Below are 25153 nucleotides of genomic sequence, written 5' to 3'. Positions count from 1 at the left end.
GTGTCTTTATAGTGGCATGATTTATAATTCTTTGGGAATATATTCAGTAATGGGATGGCAGGGTCAAATGGTATTTCTAGTTCTAGATCCTTGAGGAATCATCACACTGTCTTCCACAATGGTTGAACTAATTTGCACTCCCATCAACAATGTAAAAGCATTCCCATTTCTCCACATCCTCTCCAGCATCTGTTGTTTCTTGACTTTTTAATGATGGCCATTCTAACTGGCATGAGATGGTATCTCGTTGTGGTTTTGATTTGCATTTCTGTGATGACCAGTGATGATGAGCATTGTTTCATGTGTCTGTTGGCTACATAGATATCTTCTTTTGAGAAATGTCTGTTCATATCCTTTGCCCACTTTTTGATGGAGTTGTTTGTTTGTTTTCTTGTAAATTTGTTTAAGTTCTTTGCAGATTCTAGATATTAGCCCTTTGTCAGATGGGTAGATTGCCAAAATTTTCTCCTATTCTGGAAGTTGCCTGTTTATTCTGATGGTAGTTTCTTTTGCCATGCAGAAGCTCCTTAGTTTAATTGGATCCCGTTTGTATATTTCGAGTTTTGTTGCCATTACTTTTGGTGTTTTAGTCATTAAGTCTTTGCCCATGCCTATGTCCTGAATGGTATTGCCTAGGTTTTCTTCTAGGATTTTTATGGTTTTAGGTCTAACATTTAACTCTTTAATCCATCTTGAATTAATTGTTGTATAAGGTGTAAGGAAGGGATCTGGTTTCGGCTTTCTACATATGACTAGCCAGTTTTCCCACCACCATTTATTAAATAGGGAATCCTTTCCCCATTGCTTGTTTTTGTGAGGTTTGTCAAATATCAGATGGCTGTAGATATGTGGTGTTGTATCTGAGGCCTCTGTTCTGTTCTCTTGGTCTATATATCTGTTTTGGTACCAGTACCGTGCTGTTTTGGTTACTGTAGACTTGTAGTATGATTTGAAGTCAGGTAGCCTGATGCCTCCAGCTTTGTTCTTTTTGCTTATGATTGTCTTGGCAATGCGGGCTCTTTTTTGGTTCCATATGAACTTTAAAGTAGTATTTTCCAATTCTGTGAAGAAAGTCATTAGTAGCTTGATGGGGATGGCATTAAATCTATAAATTACCTTGGGCAGTATGGCCATTTTCACGATATTGATTCTTCCTATCCATGAGCATGGAATGTTCTTCCGTTTGTATCCTCTTTTATTTCGTTGAGTAGTGGTTTGTAGTTCCCCATGAAGAGGTCCTTCACATCCCTTGTAAGTTGGATTCCTAGGTATTTTATTTTCTTTGTAGCAATTGTGAATGGGAGTTCACTCATGATTTGGCTCTGTTTTTCTGTTATTGGTGTACAGGAATGCTTGTGATTTTTGCACATCGATTTTGTCTCCTGAGACTTTGCTGAAGTTGCTTATCAGCTTAAGGAAATTTTGGGATGAGACAGTGGTGTTTTCTAAATATAAAATCGTGTCATCTGCAAACAGGGACAATTTGACTTCCTCTTTTCCTAATTGAATACCCTTTATTTCTTTCTCTTGCCTGATTGCCCTGACCAGAATTTGCAACACTACATTGAATAGGAGTGGTGAGAGAGGGCATACTTGTCTTGTGCCTGTTTTCAAAGGGAATGCGTCCAGTTTTTGTCCATTCAGTATGATATTGGCTGTGGGTTTGTCATAAATAGCTCTTATTATTTTGAGATACATTCCATCAATACTGAATTTATTGAGAGTTTTTAGCATGAAGGGCTGTTGAATTTTGTCAAAGGCCTTTTCTGCATCTATTGAGATAATCATGTGGTTTTTGTCATTGGTTCTGTTTATGTGATAGATTACATTTATTGATTTGAATATGTTGAACCAGTCTTGCATCCCAAGGATGAAGCCCACTTGATCATGGTGGATAAGCTTTTTGATGTGTTCCTTGATTCGGTTTGCTAGTGTTTTACTGAGGATTTTTGCATCGATGTTCATCAGGTATATTGGTCTAAAATTTTCTTTTTTTGTTGTGTCTCTGCCAGGCTTTGGTGTCAGGATGCTGCTGGCCTCATAAAATGAGTTAGGGAAGAATCCCTCTTTTTCTATTGATTGGAATAGTTTCAGAATAAATGGTACTAGCTCCTCTTTGTACCTCTGGTAGAGTTCGGCTGTGAATCCGTCTGGTCCTGAACTTTTTTTGGTTGGTAGGCTCTTAATTATAGCCTCAATTTCGGAGTCTGTAATTGGTCTATTGAGAGATTCAACTTCTTCTTGGTTTAGCCTTGGTAGGGTGTATGTGTCCAGGAATTGATCCATTTCTTCTAGGTTTTCTAGTTTATTTGCATAGAGGTATTTATAGTATTCTCTGATGGTAGTTTGTATTTCTGTGGGATTGGTGGTGATATCCCCTGTATCATTTTTTATTGCATCTATTTTATTCTTCTCTCTTTTCTTCTTTATTAGTCTTGCTAATGGTCTATCAATTTTGTTGATCTTTTCAAAAAACCAGCTCCTGGATTCACTGATTTTTTTGAAGGGTTTTTTGTGTCTCTGTCTCCTTCCATTCTGATCTGACTTTAGTTGTTTCTTGCCTGCTGCTAGCTTTTGAATTTGTTTCCTCTTGCTTCTCTAGTTCTTTTAATTGTGATGTTAGGATGTCGATTTTAGATCTTTCCTGCTTTCTCTTGTGGGCATTTAGTGCTATAAATTTCCCTCTACACACTGCTTTAAATGTGTCCCAGAGATTCTGGTATGTTGTATCTTTCTTCTCTTTGGTTTCAAAGAACATCTTTATCTCTGCCTTCATTTTGTTATTTACCCAGTAGTCATTCAAGAGCAGGTTGTTCAGTTTCCATGTAGTTGTACAGTTTTGAGTGAGTTTCGTAATTCTGAGTTCTAATTTGATTGCACTGTGGTCTGAGAGTCAGTTTGTTGTGATTTCTGTTCTTTTACATTTGCTAAGGAGTGCTTTACTTCCAATTATGTGGTCAATTTTAGAATAAATGTGATGTGGTGCTGAGAAGAATATATCTTCTGTTGATTTGGTGTAGAGAGTTCTGTAGATGTCAAACAGGTCTGCTTGGTGCACAGCTGAGTTCAAGTCCTGGAGACCCTTGTTAACCTTCTGTCTTGTCGATCTGTCTAATATTGACAGTGGGAGGTTAAATCTCCCATTATTATTGTGTGGGAGTCTAAGACTCTTTGTAGGTCTTTACGGACTTGCTTTTTGATTCTGGGTGCTCCAGTATTGGGTGCACATATATTTAGGATAGTTAGCTCTTCTTGTTGAATTGATCCCTTTACCATTATGTTATGGCTTTCTTTGTCTCTTTTGATCTTTGTTGGTTTAAAGTCTGTTTTATTAGAGACTAGGATTGCAAACCCTGCTTTTTTTTTTTTTTTTTTTTGCTTTCCATTTGCTTGGTAGATCTTCCTCCATCCCTCCACTTTGAGCCTATGTGTGTCTCTGCATGTGAGATGAGTCTCCTGAATATAGCACACTGATGGGTCTTGACTCTTTATCCAATTTGCCAGTCTGTGTCTTTTAATTGGGGCATTTAGCCCATTTACATTTAAGGTTAGTGTTGTTATGTGTTAATTTGATCCTGTCATTATGATGTTAGCTGGTTATTTTGCCCATTAATTAATGCAGTTTCTTTATAGCATTGATGGTCTTTACAATTTGGCGTGTTTTTGCAGTGGCTGGTACCAGTTGTTCCTTTCCATGTTTAGTGCTTCCTTCAGGAGCTCTTGTATGGCACGCCTGGTGGTGACAAAATCTCTCAGCATTTGCTTGTCTGTAAAGGATTTTATTTCTTCTTCACTTATGAAGCTTAGTTTGGCTGGATATGAAATTCTGGGTTTAAAATTATTTTCTTTAAGAATGTTGAATATTGGCCCCCACTCTCTTCTGTCTTGTAGGGTTTCTGCTGAGAGGTCCACTGTTAGTCTGATGAGCTTCCCTTTGTGGGTAACCCAACCTTTCTATCTGTCTGCCCTTAACATTTTTTCCTTCATTTCAGCCTTAGTGAATCTGATAATTATGTGTCTTGGGGTTGCTATTCTCAAGGAGTACGTTTGTGGTGTTCTCTGTATTTCCTGAATTTGAATGTTAGCCTGCCTTGCTAGGTTAGGGAAGTTCTCCTGGATAATATCTTGAAGAGTGTTTTCCAACTTGGTTCCATTCTCCCCATCACTTTCAGGTACACTAATCAAACATAGATCTGATCTTTTCACATAGTCCCATATTTCTTAGAGGCTTTGTTTGTTCCTTTTTACTTTGTTTTTTCTAAACTTGTCTTCTCGCTTTGTTTCATTAATTTGATCTTCAAACACTGATACTGTTTCTTCCACTTGATTGAACCAGCTATTGAAGCTTGTGCATGCATCACGAAGTTCTCATGCCATGGTTTTCAGCTCCATCAGGTCTTTTAAGGTCTTCTCTACACTGTTTATTCTAGTTAGCCATTCATCTAACCTTTTTTCCAAGGTTTTTAGCTTCCTTGTGATGGGTTAGAACATGCTCCTTTAGTTCAGAGAAGTTTGTTATTACCAACCTTCTGAAGCCTACTTCTGTCAACTTGTCGAAGTCATTCTCCATCAAGCCCTGTTCTGTTGCTGGTGAGGAGCTGTGATCCTTTGGAGGAGAAGAGGCACTCTGGGTTTTAGAATTTTCAGCTTTTCTGCTCTGGTTTCTCCCCATCTTTGTGGTTTTATCTACTTTTGGTCTTTGATGTTGGTGACCTACAGATTGGGTTTTGGTGTAAATGTCTTTTTTGTTGTTGTGATGCTATTCCTTTCTGCTTGTTAGTTTTCCTTCTAACAGTCAGGTCCCTCAGCTGCAGGGCTGTTGGAGTTTGCTGGAGGTCCACTTCAGACCCTGTTTGCCTGGGTATCACCAGCGGAGGCTGCAGAACAGCAAATATTGCAGAACAGCAAATGTTGCTGCCTGATCCTTCCCCCTGGAAGCTTCATCCCAGAGGGTCAGCTGCCTATATAAGGTGTCCGTCGGTCCCTACTGGGAGGTGTCTTCTAATCAGGGACCCACTTGAGGAGGCAGTCTGTCCGTTCTCAGAGCTCAAACGCCATGCTGGGAGAACTACTGCTCTCTTCAGAGCTGTCACACAGGGACGTTTAAGTCTGCAGAAATTGTCTGCTGCCTTTTGTTCAGCTATGCCCTGCCCACAGAGGTGGAGTCTACAGAGGCAGTTGGCCTTGCTGAGCTGAGGTGGGCTCTGCCCAGTTCAAGCTTCCCAGCCACTTTGTTTACCTACTCAAGCCTCAGCAATGTAGACACCCCTCCCCCAGCCAGGTTGTCACCTTGCCGTTCAATCTCAGACTGCTGCGCTAGCAGTGAGCAAGGCTCCATGGGCGTGGGACCTGCCAAACCAGGCACGGGAGAGATTATACTTGTCTGCCAGTTGCTGAGACCTTGGGAAAAGTGCAGTATTTGGGTGAGAGTATCCCATTTTTCCAGGTACAGTCTGTCATGGCTTCCCTTGGCTAGGATAGGGAACCCCTTGCACTTCCCAGGTGAGGCAATGCCCCGCCCTGCTTTGGCTCGCCCTCCGTGGTGCAGGGACAGCTGCACCCACTGTCCAACCAGTCCCAGTGAGGTGAACCAGGTACCTCAGTTGGAAATGCAGAAATCACTTGTCTTCTGCATTGATCTCGCTGGGAACTGCAGACTGGGGCTGTTCCTGTTTGGCCATCTTGGAACCTCAATCTACTTTAGCTTTTTAAAAAAATGGTTTCTTGCCACTATACTTAAGCAAAAAAATAAAAATAAAATAACATGTGTTTTCTTTTGATTACGAAAATAATCTATATTCATTGTAAATATTCAATGTGTTCATTGATTTACAGTATGTTTCTGTATACTTTGGTTTTCATATTCTTCTGCCACTGAATACCCCTAAGTCTGCTAAAAGTTGACCCATGGCTGCTGTGGGTCTTGAGTTCAGAAGGGAAAAGATCAAATACTTTCAAAAGAGAAAAGATCAAATATTAAAGCTATTCCAGAGACACACAGCCTAAGAAACAGCTGTTTTATACCCAGCACCTTGGATGCTCTGGCTTTTCCTAGAGCAAAGAGGAGTTGGCATCTGTCCTAAAGCTTTAGGCATAGTCAGACTTAGTGAGTTTCAGGCCTCTTGTCAGTCCACAGATCAGTTTGCCAGATGGCCAGCCTGTTTGATGGAACAAAATAATTAAACTGTAAATGAAGGAAAGAGGTATTGTTCTCCCTAAGTTTGTTTATTGCATAAATAACACTCTATCAGCAATATTGAAAATAAAATTCTGGCCAGGCGTGGTGACTCATGCCTGTACTCCTAGCACTTTGGGAGGCCAAGGCAGGTGGATCACCTGAGGTTAGGAGTTCGATTCGAGACCAGCCTGGCCAACATTGTGAAACCCCATCTCTACTAAAAATTTAAAAATTAGCCAGATGTGGTGGTACATGCCTGTTATCCCAACTACTTGGGAGTCTGAGGCAGGAGGATCACTTGAACCCAAGACGTGGCGGTCACAGTGAGCCGAGATTGCACCACTGCACTCCAGCCTGGGTGACAGAGCGAGACTCCATCTCAGGAAAACAAAATAAAGAAAATTATCCCATGGACAGAGTCTGCCATCATTCTGACTTGTCTTATCCTAGGTTTTCTATCAAATAAAGTCTCGAGAAAAAATTTAACTTTATTTGAAAATTCAATGCCAGGGAAGCAGGGGTGACAGAAAAGAGAAAGGAGGCAGAGAAGGGGAGTCAAAAATGAAGTGGTATGTTACTAGACTGATTATCTTACCTAACTGACCATCGCTTGGTGTCAGGAGCAACTGATTGCTGGTTCTCACAGGAAGGCTTCTAAAAACTGTGTGAACTACTGCATGTTGTGGCAGTTTATCCAGGAAGGGAGGGATGAGTAGGAAAGGAGAAGAGTTATCCACTGACTCCTGTCTCCCTGTGGTGGAGTCTCCCTTTAGAGGGCTAATATCTCCATACTTCTGAATTGTCCAGATATGGGCACTGAGCAAGTCCCATTGTGTCTCATGTCTCATTGGCAACAAGAAAGCCCAGTCAGAAGCGGGGAGGCATGAGGCATGGTGATATGGTTTGGCTATGTGTCCCCACCCAAATCTCATCTCAGATTGTAATTCTCACGTGTTAAGGGAGAGACGCAGAGGCAGGTGAGTGCATCATGGGGGCAGTTTCCCCCATGCTGTTCTTGTGATAGTCAGTGATTTCTCACAAGATCTGATGGTTTTATAACGGGCTCTTCCCACTTCACTTACCACTCTCTCTCACCTGCTGCCATGTAAGATGTGCCTCTTCCCTTCCACCATGGTTGTAAATTTCCTGAGGCCTCCCCAGCCCTGTGGAACTCTGAGTCAATTAAATCTCTTTTCTTTATAAATTACCCAGTCTCAGGTATGTCTTTATAGCAGTGTGAAACCAGGCTAATACAAATGGCATGAGGTGAAGGCCACTGGGTTGTGCTTTCAGAAAGTTGGTTGCCACCTCAGCTGGGACAGATCCTAGGATCACAAGCTGGGAGACAGGGGAGCCAAGATGGTCTGATACACTAACATCACAACTACTAACATTTTTATAAAGTAACTTGTTCCCATGCATGTATGTTTTGATGGTTGTAATTATTGCACACACAGGAGTGCAGTATTTTGCCCAACATAATGCCCCCAGCTATCTGTAGGTTGCTATACAGTTCGTAATTCTCATTGTTCATAGCTGCATAGTTGCACCGGCACAGCCATGATCCACTCTAATGCTGTGTCAAATTGGCGGTCTATTGGCAGTCAGACATGTGAGGCACAATAGGCTTGACTCTAACACCAAATTCACTTAGCTGTGTAGAAAGATACAAGCAGGAATTATATTAGGCACAACAGCCTCATCTCTGCAGGAGGTTGCTACCGAAGGATACAATTTCAGCAACTATCCAAGAGTACAACTTCATTTGCTTCCTTGTCTGTCAAGCGTGGTATGTATGGGTAGCAAGAAATGAGAGCCAAGGTGCACGCAGGTCACCTTGACACAAAGAAGCCTCAGCCTCAGTTTCCTGCCAATATTTTAAACCATTTTGGTCACACATGCCCAAGGCCACATGCCAACTCACAGGCCTCCAGTAGGGAACAGTCCTGCAGTCAGGAATTTCCTAGTAGACAAGACAGTCATCATCTTTTGCATTTACCTTAACTCTGTAGTGTCCAAGGAAACCATACTTCAAGGTCATTTTTCTCTCCAAGTACTCTGAACCAGGACCAATGTTAATCCTTTCTTTACAGTAATATTCCATCAAGTTGATTGATCATATTTACTTAACAGTTGCCCCTTTGTTAGGATGTTTATCTGTTGGCACCCAATAAATAGTTACCAAACTAATATTCACTGCTATGAGCAAGATTTGTGTACCTAGTCTAGCCATGAACTTCCCAAAATTCATCATTAACGTAATGGCAGATTGGATCAAGGCAGCAGTGGCCTTCTCTAGCCACATGGGCCTGAGCAGAGACCATGCTTACTCTTGGCAGGCCTTGCCCCAGCTGCCTGGATATATTTCAGGACTAGGCTCTTCATAAATATCTCAGAACTCTGTATAACAAAATACGTACCTCTAATCAAAGCAAACATGACATCTAAAAGATAAAATGTGATGTAATGCGAGGTCATAAAAATGCTGTAAGTTTGGGCCCATTTAGGGAAACAATCTCATGGAAGATTAAAAATTGTAAGAGAACATTTTTAAGCCTCCCTTTCAACTCCCTGAAGGAGTTCCAGGTGAGTCTATTGGGAGTGGACATGGGTTGAAGTTCCTTAGAAGAGCTGTGTGTCAGAAATTCACCAATTATGCATAGCAAAGAATGGGGGGATAATGAGAGAGTGGTTAACACCTACCAGGCCAGCCTTTGGAATCACTCATAACCTCCATGATCTATTATTAGGTGAAACTACACAAGCTATGGATATACATTTGCCTTTGTTCCCAAAACTCCACTAAATAGGCAGAAGGGATAAAATACTACAACTGGCACAAGCCCACAAGGACAAAGATGGGGGCAGGAGACAAGAGCAGAGAGATGGGTCCATACAATTTTGGAATCTGTAAAATTACCCTGATCTATCTTTAGCTCCCCCTCACCAAAAAAAAAAAAAAAAAAAAAATGGAATCTAGAAACAGATGACTAAACTTCCAGTTGACTTAGCGAGTGTGCCAGAGGAAAAAGTAACTAGGTGTGGTGGCACACACCTGTAGTCCCAGTTACTTGGGAGTCTGAGATAGGAGAATCACTTGAACCAGGGAGAGTGAGGTTGCAGTGAGCTAAGACTGTGCCACTGCCTTCCTGCCTGGGTAATAGAGCCAGACTTGGTCTCAAAAAAGTGGTTTAAATGGTGTATTTTATGTTTTATATATTTTACCTCAAAAAATAATAATTTAAGAAAAGAGCATATGTGGTAAATTCAGGCACATTTTTTTACATCCTGAAGAATCTTATGTAAACTGCTTCTACAGGCCAGCGAATCTCCCTCCTGCAGCCAGGTGGGCGATCATAACATTGCAGTGGAACCTTATCGTTAGAATGGCTTGAGAGGACCTGGTCCGGCTAGGCACAGAGCCGGGTGTGCTGCTGCTCTGTTTCTTCCCCAGCTTCCATGCTCAGCCCTGTCCCTACCCCCATTCCATATTCTCTCCATGCCACTGGGGTCTTTTCCCTCCCACTTTCCTTTTTACCCAACGCTCATCTCTCCTAGTAGCTCCACCCCTTTTCCTCACATCCAATCCCCAGCCCCAAATCGAAATTAGTTCAGACCAAGGTACCACGACCCAGATGTGGAATTGTATTCTGCTTTGCTTGCAGTTCAGCCTCCCTCCATATGTTTCACTCCATATACTCATGATGCAAAGATGAATGTTTGGGTTGGGAGTTTCAGCTAGAACCAAGGGTGCGAATCCCATGGGCAATGCCTCCCTCCTTCCCGTTCCTCTCTAAGCACATGCTTCATTCCATTCACCTTTTCTTCCATTTGGTTTTCACTTATTTTACTTGGCAGGAAATGTGGCCACCAACAACAACCAAGTTCTCAAATTTCAGCCTTAGATGGAATCTCTTGCTGAGTCTCAATTCAAATTCCCAAGGAAGTGACTTATTGGCCCCGCTTGAGGCAGGGACCTTCCCTAGACCAGTCATGTGTGGCCTGGCTGGGTCCCACGCACCAGCATAGGTTCCTGGAGCCCAGTGCTGTAGTCATGTGACGAGAGGCGTCAGACCATTCTGAGATATGTGAAAGAGGAGAACGTTCTGCAGAGAACCTAATAGTAAACTCAGTCAGATCCAATCCACACAGCCTATAGTATAGAGTCTTTCTAAACTCACATCTCCAAATTATTAGTGCCTTTATTCTGTGACTCCTTCAAAAAGGTTTCTAGTTATTGAGATGTTTCCATTCTTGACCACAGTGGGGTTGGAGGTGTTCTACTGGTGTTTCCTTGGGAGTCGTGGGGACGACTTCTGACTCTCTGTTCACCCTCTCTTTCAGTGTTCCACTTCCTGTGGAGGTGGTTTTCAGAAGAGGACTGTCCATTGTGTGCCCTCAGAGAACAATAAAACTGAAGACCAAGACCGGTGCCTGTGTGATCACGAACCCAGACCTCCAGAATTCAAAAAATGCAACCAGCAGGCCTGCAAGAAAAGTGCCGGTGGGTGAATGGGTTTGCTTGGGGAGAAAGAGATCTTTGCACAAATGTCATCCTACATGATACAACTTGTAGATAGCTTTACATTTCTTTTACTCAACAGAAAATCTTAATGTTAAAGAGGTCAGCCGGTAACCCTGGGAACAAGCTATCTGATTTGGTGAGGTTTGAATCTTAACTTCTTGAGAGAGTATCTCATCCACTTTTTTTAAATTATTTATTGACTATCATAAAATATGATTTTCTCTCTTTAAGCCTGTTCACACTGATGTCATCCAACATGGATGAGAATTACTTCTATGCTTTCAAAGATGTCTTAAGAGATATTCCAGCCTTTCTCAGGAACCCAATCAAGTGTGAAATGGTCCTCTCTATAAATCTGGTACCACTGTGTTAGGCCAGGTTCCCCAGAAGCAGGCTCTAGGGTGAAAGTGTGTGTGCAAGGGATTCATTAAGTATTTCCGGGGAAGATCATTAAGGGAGTGGAGGAAGCCAGATGGAAAAGGGAGGAGACACAGCCAGGATGCCTTCTCAGGAACCTGAGTCCTAGCTTCAGACTGGTCCCCCAGGCAGCTCCAGAGCACAGGTTATACCCCCCGAGTTGTCCGCTCCTGAGCCAGCAAGCTGTACATTCACACTCCCATGCTCTTCAGCCATTGGACAGGGGCTACCCCAGGAGAAGTGAATTTGCAGGAGGCTCTCTGTGTGAGAGACAAAGGAGCTCCTACAGGCTGGGTAGCTTCAGCTACGATCTATAATGTCCATTCCGCTGATTGTCTGGGCTTCATTGACATGTAAAATTTCTAAATTAAATTAAAAACAGAGAAATGAGTACATTCAGTAGCTCATTAAAAGAAAAATTTGATAGCCCTTTGTGCCGGGAGAAAGGAGAGAAAGGCTAATACCCATAATTTTGACTTGGGCAGCTGAGTAGATGAAACTACCATGCACTGAGAGAGGAAGCCTATCAGGGGCTTTGGGAAAGAGGGAAGGTAGTGAGTTCTATTTGGAACGTGTTTGTTAAGGAGTCTGTGAGTCATCTAGGTAGGGGTGTCCTGTGATTCGTTTGCTGTACAGGTGTGGAGGCCAGGAGAGAGATCTAGTCTGGAAATCCTGATCAAAATGCACTGAGCAAGGAAATGCTTTAGGTGTGATTACCACAGGTAGCTTCTTACTGACTTGCACTTAAGGGTAGCTTTCATTGGCCTTACTTGAAATTCCAGAAGAAGTCACCTAGAGCTCATTTTCTGAGGTGTTATTCATGTCTTCCAGACTCTTGCTTCTCAAAATATGGTCCCTGGACAAGCTGAATTGGCATCTCCTGGGAATTTGAGGCTCTTGGGCCTCACTCTAGACCTACTGAATTAGAATCTTCATTTAACAAGATCCTTGGTGATTCACATGCACATCAAAGTTTGAGAAGCACCTTGTTCTAGACCAAGGGACCAATCTGAGACCCTTTCCTTTCATTTCATCTCCTTCTATGGTACCATACTTTAAACAGTTGAGGCTATAGAATCCCTTCTATGTTGTGTAATTTTTTATATAACTGAAGCAGCCACTTACTCTTGGTTGATCATGCCTAGTGTTAGGGCTTGTTATTTTGAATTATATGTAGGTTGTCTTCAACTGTCCTATGGCTGGACAATAAAATCTTCAATAATCAAAACAGGGTTAAGAGCATAGATTGTAGTTTTCATCTTGAAATCTCACACAGAATAAATGGTGACCAATAGTTGGCTGGCAATTGATGTGCTTAACAATGAATTCCATTCACTGATAAATATCAGGGCCACAAAAGTTAATTACTAGCTTCTTTTGAAGGCAGAGCCATGCCTACTCACATAGAAGGAAAATGAAAGAGGAGCTGTAAGAAATTCCTTGATTTAAGAAGCCAGCCACCCACCCTGACCCCTATAATTCTCTAAAATTCTTTGAAAATATTCATTCAATGCCCAGGTTCTTGTCAGTCAGCTTTTACAATAAACATAACATAATCCTAAGTATATTTTATAATATCAGGTATGAATTCATACAAGGTTTAGTTTTCTCCAGGTCATTTTACTTCTTTTAGAAACCATCTGAAGTTTTAATGACTTAAAATCTAAATTGGAACTACTATTTCCACATTAGTGCCTACAAAACCCTTTCCATGTATCTATGTGGGAAAAAAATCAAGAAAATTCATTTACCAAGTATAAGCTTTATTCTCAGCATTACATTCATATTGATTAAAAAACAAAAGCAAAACCCTTAAGCCTACCATTCCTGGGGTTGTTTTGTTATTGTTGCTGCTGCTATTTTTAATTTGAGGAGGGGTAGAAAAGGCAAAAAAAAAAAGAAAAAAAGAAAGAGTACTTAGATCCAGGGTTGATACAAATGAACATTTGAGTTGTTAAATTTTCTACTAAAGAATATTCTGCCAGATGAATAGGATCTCATTCGTTCACTTATTCAACAAAATATTATTGATCACAAAATGTCTCAAAGAAGTGCTAAGAGCTGAGGAGAAAGACATGAGTAAAACACAGTTCTTGGCCTCAAGGAACCCAAAGTCATGGACACTATATTTGTCAACAACATTGAAATTGTTTTTCAGGCTTCTTTGGTGAACAAAGTATTATCCCCTGTAACACAGATGACAACAAAGATACAGGCGTATAACTGTCCCTTTAAATTTCCAAATGTGGTTTCTGTTGAACCAGCAGTGGCAAACTAGGATCTCCCCTCCAAGTTGCCCAAAATTATAAGCATTGTATGTACTTTGGAAGTGGAATCCAACTGACTGATGAACACAACAAGCCTTCATTGTTTCACAGCAATAGGGAGAACTGATGTAATTGAGCCCTGTCATCATGTTGGGCTCATGGTCATCACCTAAACAAGTTGCTAAACATAGCTCTGGAACACAGACTGCCAATATAAGCCACTCTCATCTTCCACTCTTCCTTCTGGTCCCCTACTCTCAAAAAGGAGGGCCCCAGGACCTAGCATGTATCCAGACTCCAAGGACTATTGAAAAGCAAGGCTCTTGATCTCATGGTTTCCAGGAGCATGGTGAGGATTCCAGGCTTGGTTGAGTTTCTTTCAGTCATTTAAACATTTAGGTGTTGACCTAACCTGACAAGTGGGCCTCCTGTGTTGAGGAAAAAAGATGTTCTAGGCAGAGAAGACCTATTCATGTGATCTTCTCCTGCCCCATCACCAGTACACGAGATTCACTCTCTCAGAGACAAAGCTTGGGAGCTATTGAGACAACATTCAGTTTCCAGCGGCACCATTTATATGCCAGCTGTGTGATGTTGGGTCTATTGCTAAGCTTCTGTGGAACCCTCAGTTATTAAAAGAATAGATCCACCCACATCTATTGATTTTTGTGACAATCAAATGGTATAGTATATGTCAAACATTGCCTAGTATGTGGTATATGCTTAATAATTTGTGTCTGTGTTTTTTCTACTTTCATGGAGGAAGGGGTGTATTAGCTTCCTGGGCTACAAGCACAAATATTCATGCTGCCATAACAAACTGTAATAAACTAGGTGACTAAAGACAACAGAAAACTATTCTCTCACAGTTCTGGAGGCTAGAAGTCCAAAATCAAGGTATTGGAAGGGCCACACTCATTCTCCTGGCTTCTGGCAGTTGCTGGCCATCACTGACATTCCTCGGCTTGCAGAAACTGAATTCCAGTCTCTGCCTCCATTACCACATGGCTGTCTTTCCTCTCTGTGTCTGTGTCTCAGCACAGCTTTTCCTCGTCTGTTTGTGTGTCTGTTTCTGTGTCTCTTCTCCTCTTTTTATAAGGACACCACTCAGGTTGGATGAAGGGCCCACCCTAGTTCATAGTGACCTCATCTTAATTGACATCATAATTCTATCTGCCAAGATCTTATTTCCAAATCAGATCACATTCACAGATACAAAGGGTGAGGACTTCAACACTGGGGTACATTTCAAAGGATACAGTTCAACCCACAACCAGGGCAAAGACTTTGGGGGCCTCCTAGAGGTCCTTTTTATAATGGCAGATACCTTTGAGAGTTCGCACTTTAGCCCTTAGCACACTCCATTTACAGAGCAGTTCAAGAGAGGGTATGGTGCGGTGCCCCAGTGTGTAGTACAATAATGCCTGTTTGGACATGGAGACAGAGGGGACTCGTGGGTCAGCGCTGCCAGAAGAAGCTTTGTGGAACTGTGGCTGTCAGCTGAGCCTCTACCCTTCCTGTCTTTCTCCTCTTGGGCAACAGCCCCAGAGCACTCACAGACTCACAGCGACAAGATTGTGGGGCAAAAAGCTGCCCCTCCTGTGCTCTCTCCAGCCTCCATCCACAGAGACTTCAGGAGAGGCTGGCTAAGAAACTGGGGCGGCTGTGTGATGCTTGGACTACCCTGCCAGGGGGCTTCCTAGAGCCCAGGAAGGAAGCCTTGCCTTGTTCCGATCAGCAGCGCACACAATGCACGGCCCAGGTCCCATGAACAACACCCTCTGCTCTGCTGGGACACGGGAGATGAAGAGCTCAAGGGATATTCCACAAGAGACATGCTTGGTCAAAACATGTACTCTCTGAAGTTGAATTTTGAGGAGGAAATTTAAAACAAAAAGAAAAACAAACCCAGGCACAGTGGCTCACACCTGTAATCCTAGCACTTTGGGAGGCCGAGGAGGGCAGATCATTCAAGGTCAGGAGTTCAAGACCAGCCTGACCAACACAGTGAAACTCAGTCTCTACTAAATACACACACACACACACACACAAAGTAGCTGGACGTGGTGGTACATGCCTGTAGTCCCAGCTACTCAGGAGATTGAGGCAGGAGAATCACTTGAACCCAGGAGGCAGAGGTTGCAGTGAGCCAACATTGCACCACTGCACTCCAGCCTGGGCAACAGAGGGAGCTGTCTCAAAAAACAAAAACGTGTACTCTCTCTGAAACTTCCAAGGGTGTCAGGCAATTTCCTGTGGGGTTTAAGAGAGATGGGGTTTTTATAAGAGGCTAAAAGCAGAGCCCTGAAGAAGGAAAGATGAAGACTCAGGTTTTGGATTCTAGGAGCATTATATGCTACCAATTCCTAAGGGCACTTAAAACTTGAGCCCCAAACGGGACTCTGGAAGCTAACAGAAGACATTCATTTGTTCACAAAAATAAGGCACAGTTAAGAGAATAAGGAGTTCTGAGGAGATAAAAAGAATTTTTTGCCTTTATGATCTGAAGGTGGAAAAAGCATAGAGACGCAAAGATACTGTCACACATTTGGGGTGGAAAGGATCTTATTTCCATTTCTACTTTTCCTGACTGTTCCATTTACAAAGGATAGCGGCCTGTTTATGAAAGTGCTTTTCTTCAGAACTATGAAAATATTTTCTCTGTAAAGGAGAAAGAAAGACGAGAGCTCCAAGAGGCAATCAAGGCAAGCTTAAAACAATTTAACTTTCTAGAAAAAAAAAAATCTAATTGAATACTTTACAGACCCGGAAGCTGTGGGCCAGTGCCTCTGAGAACCACCTGTACGAGTGTGTGGGGTGGTCCCTGAGCAACCCACTCTCATTCCCTAACTCATGTATGGGAAAAGCAAGGCCAAGAAAATTAAGGGACACACTTACCCAGAGCTAGTTAGAGGAGAACAAGGGTTGGAACTCAGGTGACTAATTGTATACTTACTCTGGGAATTATTTGTACATGTCTTCTGCCTTCATCTCCGTGGTAAAGTTCTGCAGGGCAGAGATCACAGTTTATATATCTGTATCCCTCACTCGCTCTGGAAGCATTGGTTATTTTTTTTTTTTTTTTTAAGATGGAGTTTCACTCCTCTTGCCCAGGCTGGGTGCAATGGCATGATCTTGGCTCACTGCAACCTCCACCTTCTGATTTCAAGCGATTCTCCTGCCTCAGCCTCCCGAGTAGCTGGGATTGCTGGCGCCTACCACCACGCCCAGCTAATTTTTGTATTTTTGATAGAGACAGGGTTTTGCCATGTTGGCAAGGCTAGTCTCGAATTCTTGACCTCATGATCCATCTGCCTTGGTCTCCCAAAGTGCTGGGATTACAGGCGTGAACCACTGCGCCCGTCATGGAAGCACTGGTTATTTTGCTGACTGGTTGTTGGCTTGACACTCTGAATAGTATGATTGATGAGAGCATGAGCTCTAGAGTTAAGACTACCTGTGTTCAGATCTGGCCCTGCCATTTATCAGCTGGACAACCTTATACAAGTTCTTCACTACTTGAGGCCCTACTTTAGTCATTTGTGAAATGGAAAAAATACTTGTCTGCTAGTAGCACTGTAAAGATTAAATGTAGTGAAGCATGGAAAACACTGCATTCAACTATTTCCATAGTAATACTGCATAGCAAAGCACCCTGACACTCAGGGGTTTAAAACTACAGTCATGTTTTTTTTTTTCTTTTTTTTTAATTTCAATAGTTTTGGGGATACCAAAGTAGTTGTGGGGGATAACCAAAACCCACATTCCTTAGTGGTGATTTCTGAAATTTTAGTGCACCCATCAGCCAAGCAGTGTATACTATACACATTATGTAGTCTTTTATTCCTTACCACCCCCAAGTTTCCTCCCTGGGTCCCCTAGGGCCATTATATCATTCTTATGCCTTTGAGTCCTCATAGCTTAGCTCCCATTTATAAATGAGAACATATATTTGGTTTTCCATTCCTAAAGTTACTTCACTTAGAATAATGGCCTCCAGCTTCACCCAAGCTGCTGCAAAAGACATTATTTCATTCCTTTTTTGTTTTTTTTCTTTTCTTTTTTGGTTGAGTAGTATTCCCTGGGGTATATATACCACATTTTCATGTATCCACTCATTGGCTGATGGGCCGTTAGGTTGGTTCCATGTCTTTGCAATTGTGAATTATGCTGCTAGAAACGTGTGTGTGTGTTTTTCATATAATGCACGGTCATGTATTTTTTGCTGAGTATCTATAGGTCAGCCAAGGTTCAGGTGATTGAGCTGGGCTTTGGTTGGCCTTGGTTACTAACTGTAGGTTGAGTCTAGGTCTGCCCCATGTCTCTCTTATCACCCTTGGTGGCTGCACAAGCCAGGTTCTTCTTAAGGTGACAACAGAAGCTCATCAGGGAAGGCTCGTCCTCCTACACATTCCAAGTCACTACAGAGATCGTGTCTACCAGCATCCCATGGTCTAAAGCAAATCACAGAGCTGAACCCAAAGGCAAGTAGTTGGAAAGGATTCTCCACCCACCAGGCAGCAATGGCAAGGTGGGAATGTTCTGTATAACACAATTACATGGGAGTGAAGAATTGTGACTGATAGATCAGTCTAGCACAAACACTTTGCACAGTGTCTGAAACATAATAAACATTCTATAGATACCACCTATTATGAATTGTTATGGCTCCTTTCTTGGTAGACATATAAAGTCTTACATTAATAGAAGTTGTGCTTGTGTATCTACAAAGGATAATCTTTGGACTTTTTTTCTTATTCTATTTCTCCTTCCACAGATTTACTTTGCACCAAGGACAAGCTGTCAGCCAGTTTCTGCCAGACACTGAAAGCCATGAAGAAATGTTCTGTGCCCACTGTCAGGGCTCAGTGCTGCTTCTCGTGTCCCCAGACACACATCACCCACAGCCAAAGGCAAAGAAGGCAACGGTTGCTCCAAAAGCCCAAAGCACTCTAAGCCCAAAAGGAAGCCACCTTCCACCAGACTGCAGCAGCCTGCTGACCATGACATGCTTTAGCTCTGGGAGCTGCTTCATTGAGGTTTTGCTTCATATATTTCAGGTTCAACTTTGGGTCATAATGAAACAAAATCCATTGTGTTCCTCTAGCCACAAAATGTCCCTCACATGAGGCCTAGGCTGCCGTACTTGCTGCTCCCTGATAGGAAGGTGAAATAGCTAGGAGAATCAGGCAGCACCTGGTATCGGCTCCTGGGAAAGGTGCCAGGTTACAGATTTGTGAAATGCTGTATTTTTGTTCTCCCTTGAAGATTAAAACAAAGAGACCAGTTTTCTCCCCGACTACCTCAAGAGTATCAGGCAACAGAGCCACCCTTACCCAGGGGACAAATAATCTTCTTAATTTATCTTGATGAATACCTTTCTTTTTTTTTTTTTTATTTCCTCCCTGCCTGGGGCAGCTGCTATTTAAAATGTCACAGTGGAGCTTTAGGAACATTCCTTTAATTTATGCAGGCAGAGGACTGCTTTCTTCACCCCATGTGCCACTAGGGCAGGAAGAGAAAGTGCTTGTTACATCCCTCAGTCTCTTCCTCCATCCCTGTAGGGCTCCATATCTGGGCTGCTTAGAGTCTCCTGCCAACCTCAACACACTAGACTAAGAGGAAACAGGCATAAGAAATACAGCCTAAGGGATTTAGGTCACTTACACAGAAAACACTTCTGGCTTGAAGAGCATTTCTATGAAAACTCTTAAAAAGCAAATGAGCAGAAACCAATTTCTTACTATTATAAAAAAGGAACTGTGGGCCTTTATTCTTGCCCACTTTCCTGGCAAATACACACTCCTTCGCAGAAGGGAAAAGGGGTCTTCCTGGCTGACTTCCTCTCTTCTGTACAGTCCATACAGGAAGCCTGAGCTCAGGTGCCACTATCATCTTGCTGCAGGGGGTGTATAAGCTAAGACCACTACGACCAGCTCTAGGGCTGCCACCTGTCCTCACCTCCCCTCAGGTTGGAAAATCGAGGTTCCATATTAAAATATTTCAAAGAACCAGGTAAATTGTACTAAGTACAAGAACATAGTGCAAACTTCTAATCTAGAGAAAAAAACATTTCTAAAAAGTAAGGTAAAGAGGATCTACTTCTCAGTGTACCCAATATGTCTTATTGGACAAGTATTTTTTCCATTTCACAAATGAAAGTCGTAAAGGTCTTTCACCCTGAGGAGAACAGATGAATCAGGGAGTCCAAAGAAAGTGAAATAAAAGTTAGAATGTTTGTTCTGGATGTTCCTACCTCCCACCAGAAGTCAAAGTAGGCTTGGTCTCCAATTCAGAGCAAATTTCTAGACAAAGTGATTTCTAAGGGAAGGTACTTACATGAACTGAACCCAGAGAAAGAGGGTAGGTGGGTGGGTGGAGGAGCATAAGCCTCAAATGGAAGAAGATCTCGGAGCCAATTCTTGACAGGGAGAAAGGCAAGGATGTGGCCTTCATGTGATGGGCAGCATATTTTCTGACTCATGCATAGATACACTTAATACTCCCCATGGAACACAGTGTCCCCGGTCTCCCTTTACCTCTCCGTTCAGCAGAATGGTGCTATTTAAAAATGGTGCTAATATCTAGATGGTGGCAGAACTAACGTAAACACAGATAGGCACACAAATGGGTAAGTGTATGTGAAACTCTCCATATAGCTATTCTGTTAAACATGTAATGGTGTTGCTGTCCAATGCCAATTTTATTGCTTGGGTACCTTGAATTTAAGATTTAATAGTATGTGCTTTTTATTTTTTTCCAAGCCATTGACATGTATTACTCTCATGAATTCCTGTGGAAAATAAAACAGTGGGATTGGGATGAAATTCAAGATAGACCAGAAACAGGAGGAAAGTAGAAATGTTTACCTGAAGCCAGAGAATTTATTTCTAGATGATAATTACGTTATTGTATTCTCTGCCTTTAAACGTAAACATTGCTGGCCGATAGCAATCTCTGGTGAATAATGGTTTTTGAGGATAGGAGACAAATTGTTAGTGACATGAGTGGAGAAGAATCTGATATTTACTAATGAGGCAGTTTGCAAAGACTGTCCCTGAAGTGTAGTGCAGGCTTTCAGGGGGATTCATTTAGTAAGCTAGATTGATTTAACCTGGTACTGTACTAGCATAGGGTCAAATACGTGTCATCAGAGACCTGGATATGACCAGGCTTACAAAACTCAGGAACAAACTCAGATTCCTACTGACCTCAACCAACTAAACTAGGCCAAATTTCTCAGTATACAAAATGGACCAAGTTATTTACAACCCACGTGGTGGAGAAGATGGTAGACGTGTGGAGAGAGTTTGGCCAGGTGCTCCATTCTAGGTCTTTTTCCAGTTTCTCAAAGGCAGAAAATTGGCTCCTAATTATTTGCCATGGATATTTGCTTCCTGTACTAGAGCTGTGTTGTAAGACAGCTGTGTGATGTCCATCATTCTTGACTCCAGAATGAAGACAGGGCTTGCTGTTTTCTGTCCTGATGGTATCATCTGTTGCCTTGGCAATCACTCAGTGATGAGTCGTCAGTATTTTGACAGGTCCCAGTGCTTGCTGTACAAGAGGGGACTCAGATCAACAGGAAGACTCTGAAGGCAGGAACCTCCATGGTGTCTTCACATCTTTGATACTTGGGTGCTGACATGAAGCAGAGTTGTTGGTTTACTTTATCTAGGCCCTTCTTTCTTCTCACCTGGAACAAGCAACTGAGAAGTGTATCAGGAGACACTGGATACATATCTCTATGAAATAGGGCCATCGCAGAGCCTGGTACTTAACTGCATTAACGTTCTAAAACCCAGTTTGGTTTACATTGTCTTTCACAGTAGTATATTTAGCTCTTCTCTGGACAGTTGTGGGTTAATATAATTCTCTAACATAAAAATGTAATTAAACACACCACAAGAGAACAATATTCCAGGAGACTTAATAGTGATTACTTTCTTCAATCAGGAAATCATTTCAGTGCCTCCTTTGTAGGAATGCTTTGTTTTGTGATGGCTTTTCTTAAAGAAGAGCACACCGCCGTCCAGTCTCCTGAGACATCCACGTCTCTGCTGACATCCCACTGTGATGCTTTCAGATAGTCAGTGCATGTTTCTGATAACTTTCATCTAGTATCTGAAACACAATGTGAGGGATGATATTGTTTTCGATAATAACACCCCATTCAGGTGACTAAAATCTTCCAAACTCTGAAAGCTGCACACTGCTACTCCAGTGAGTGCAGGTCTTAGCTCTTCTGCTTTCTGACTTCAAGATGAATCTCTGGGACGATGTATCTGGTGCTCAGTCCACAGTGATTCACTTTTGAAGGAGAGGCCACATGACATGAACTGCCTGGTGTTACAACCTAGCTAACATATTTGATGCTACTCCTGTTGTCTGTACTGCTAATTCAAGTATTATTCTAAGTTATGTTATTAAAAAAAACATGGTGGGTAAAGCACAATCCTACCCGTCATTGTCCTCCAAAATAATTGTATGACATACACAGCCCAACCCATTGCCCTCCCTGCATCTCTGTGCTGCTTTGCCATTTCCCCTTCTACCCAGCCTCCTCAAGGGGTACCTTGGTTGGTATCTCAGTACTTAAAACCAGATTGTAATCATAGCCTCCCTGTGTGTGGCATCAATAAATGGCCAAACTCATTGATGTTTCTGTGTGATTCCTTTACCCCTGCTGTGAAACTCCCACCACCCACCAGTGTTACTACGGATTTTAGCAACCTGGGGAAGGATGCTGTCAATTTCTTCCTCCCACACTCTTTCCAGATTCTCTCCTACCCTACCCCTAGATCAGTACATTATCAGATGAGTCACATCCCAGGTAAGCCAGTCTCTTCTCATGAATGTGCAACAACTGACACAGTCCACCATATGATAATCTGAAGTGATGCCTAAAATTCCCCAAAACACTGAATTCGACATATTCATGCTGCTCACAGCATAACCTACTCCTTCATCTCTCCAAAGCTTAGGCTTAATGCTTAAGAGAAAATGATCCATCTCTAGGGGAATTTGCTTTGGGAATTCAATCCTTATTCAAAGATGGGTACACAGCTCAGTAAATGCAACTAGCAAAAGCAGAATTTGTACATATAGCGATCAAGTCTATTCACAAGGAATAAACAAAACCACAGAGGTAGTGAAGAGCCAGGCCTCTTCAGGTGATCCCTAGGATGTTTGAGGGCATGAATGGGAGTAGCAGGAAATGTAGTTTTGGTCAAGAAGGCATCGCAGAGAGCCATGGATACTTCCCTGATTATACCTGAAAAATTATTCTATCTGTGACTATGAGATCTTGCTAATACTGCAAAGCCCAGCTCAAATGCTACTTCCCCTGGGACACCTACCCTGAGCCTGCCAGAAAGACAGGGTCTGTTTTCCACTATACTCTGCTCCCACTATACTAGGTATATTTTCCACTAGAAAAGTAGCTCTTAATCAGGGGTGATTTTTGTTCCCCAGAGGATCTTTGACAATGCCTGGAGACATTTTTGTTTTCCACAATTGGGCAGTGGGAGAGGGAGGGAGTGCCATTAGCATCTAGTGAACAGAGGCCCAGAATGTTGCTGAATATTCTATGGGACAACATTCCTTCAACAACAAAGAATTGTCTGGCTCATAATGTCAACAGTTCCAAAGTTGAAAACCACTGCACTAAAACAATTATCACCTTGTAGTGAGTAGCAGGGGATCTTGGTTAAGTAAAACCAAACTTTCACTAAAATTCAGACTTCTCAAAAGGACTGATGAGGTAAGTCAGAAAACCTCAAAAGAACTAAAAAATACATCAGGGTTCAGAGCACACCAGCTTGATTAAAGAATCTGGATGTTGAAGGGGATACACGATAATGAGCACAGCTCAAAAGAGTCTTAAACCAGCCCCTGGGGACAAAGATGTTTCGATCCTAGAGCTATGGCAATAAATCAAAAGCAAGCAAAATGGAAAACTGGCATGTTAGGAGTTTGAATTAATCATCCTCCTCTAATTGAGATTTCTAATCAAACTGAGAATAGACATAATCAGCCAGATCAAAATATCAGCTTCAGTAGTGGTAAAGCTGGCTTGGAGAGCATGTCTTGGGTGCAAATGGAAAAAAGGTTTTCCTACCCTTCACATCTGCATCCCCACATGGCAAGCAGCTGGAGATCTGCAGGCCTCCCTCCAGTGGTTCTCTGAGCTCTAGGCTTCAAGCTCAAGAGAGATGGGGATGGAGTAGAAAGAAACAGAGAGAAATTGACCACTCAACCTATTAACCTCAGTTACTAGGAGTCTCACGGCCATCAAACTTTCACCAACAGCAGCACCCTCTCCTACCCTGGGAGGAGCATGTAAAAGGGTTATCATAAAGACCCCAAAGGGATATCTCAGTACTGTCCACTCTGGAAGTGGAGGTTTCATGCCCCTATGGGAAAGAGGTAAGATTAGCATGAAGGAAAATCCTGGTAGAGGAAACATTGATTAAAAACTACCACATGGGCTGGACACAGTGACTCATGCCTATAATCCCAGCACTTGAAGGCCGAGGTGGGAGGATCACTCCAGACCAGGAGTTCAGGACCAGCCTTGGCAACGTGGTTGAGATCCCATCTCTGAAAAAAAAAAAAAATGAATTAGCTGGGTGTGGTAGTGTCCACCAGTAATCCCAGCACTTTGGGAGGCCAAGCTGGGAGGATCACTTGAAGCCAGTTTGAAACCATCATAGGTAACATAGTAAGACCTTGTCTCTACAATAAATATATATATTTTTTTAATTAGCTGGATGTGGTGTTGCATCCCTGTAGTCCTAGCTACTTGGGAGGCTGAGGCAGGAAGATTGCTTGAGCCTGTTAGAGGCTGTAGTAAGCTATGATCAGGCTACTACTGCTCTTCAGCCTGGGCAGCAGAGCAACACCCTGTCTCAAAAAAGAAAGAAGTATCAAATTTCAAGTTCTAAATACAATAGATCCTCATTATTTGCAGTTCCATATTTGCAAATATAGCTACTTGATAAAATGTGTTTGTAGCAGCACTTCTGCGGACATGCACAGAGTAGTGAAAAATTCCAGTCATCCTTATACATATGTTCATAGCTGGGTTCCGATGATAAGATACTTTGCATTCCTTTTTTGCTTTTTCTTTTTCTTTTTTTTTTTTTTTTTCGTGACAGAGTCTCGCTCTGTCGCCCAGGCTGGTGTGCTATGGCACAATGTCAGCTCACTGCAACCTCCACCTCCCTGGTTCAAGCAATTATCCTGCCTCAGCCTCCTGAGTAACGGGGGTTATAGGCACAAGCCACCATGCCCAGCTAATTTTTGTATTTTTAGTAGAGACGGGGTTTCACTGTGTTGGCCAGCCTGGCCTTGAACTCTTGATCTCAAGTGATCTGCCTGCCTTGGCCTCCCAAAGTGCTGTGGTTATAGGCATGAACTACCACACCCAGCCTTTTGCCTTCCTTTTCAAGGCCTGTTTAGTGCCATGTCTTTTGCGTGTTTGTTTTGATGATTTTTCTATTTCAAATGGCCCTCAACTGCAGGGCTACAATGCTGTCTGATGTTTCGAAGCACAAGAAGGCTATGATGTGCACACTAAAGTTTGAGAGCCCTTGGGTTAGAGTGATTTCCACAGAATACGATGTTATATAACTATGGGGTTTAGAGGTGAAGCAGTCATAATATGTTCTATTATTATTGGCCTGCAAGAAGTATGGCACCTGTCCAAAAAGCCTGTACGAGAATGTTTTACAGCTTTGTTCAGAATCATCAAAAACTGGAAAC

The 25153-nt window shown here is 42.4% G+C and overlaps 1 protein-coding gene across 2 annotated transcripts in view; it reads left to right on the top strand.

Moving 5' to 3' along the window:
- ADAMTS12 (ADAM metallopeptidase with thrombospondin type 1 motif 12) overlaps window positions 1-18350 on the top strand; it is a 371764-nt gene extending 353414 nt beyond the window's left edge. For both annotated transcript variants that reach the window (XM_023216585.2, XM_023216586.2), the window contains 2 exons: window positions 10523-10682; window positions 18165-18350. In XM_023216585.2, coding sequence (XP_023072353.2) covers window positions 10523-10682; window positions 18165-18343 — 339 coding nt within the window. In that variant the 3' untranslated portion in view covers window positions 18344-18350. The remainder of the gene's footprint in view (window positions 1-10522; window positions 10683-18164) is intronic.
- Window positions 18351-25153: the final 6803 nt, after the last annotated feature.

The sequence above is a fragment of the Piliocolobus tephrosceles genome, chromosome 4 (genome assembly GCF_002776525.5).
Source record: "Piliocolobus tephrosceles isolate RC106 chromosome 4, ASM277652v3, whole genome shotgun sequence".
NCBI lineage: Eukaryota > Metazoa > Chordata > Mammalia > Primates > Cercopithecidae > Piliocolobus > Piliocolobus tephrosceles.
The sequence above is the reverse complement of the archived record's forward strand: the minus strand, read 5'-3'. Positions and strand labels throughout refer to the sequence as shown.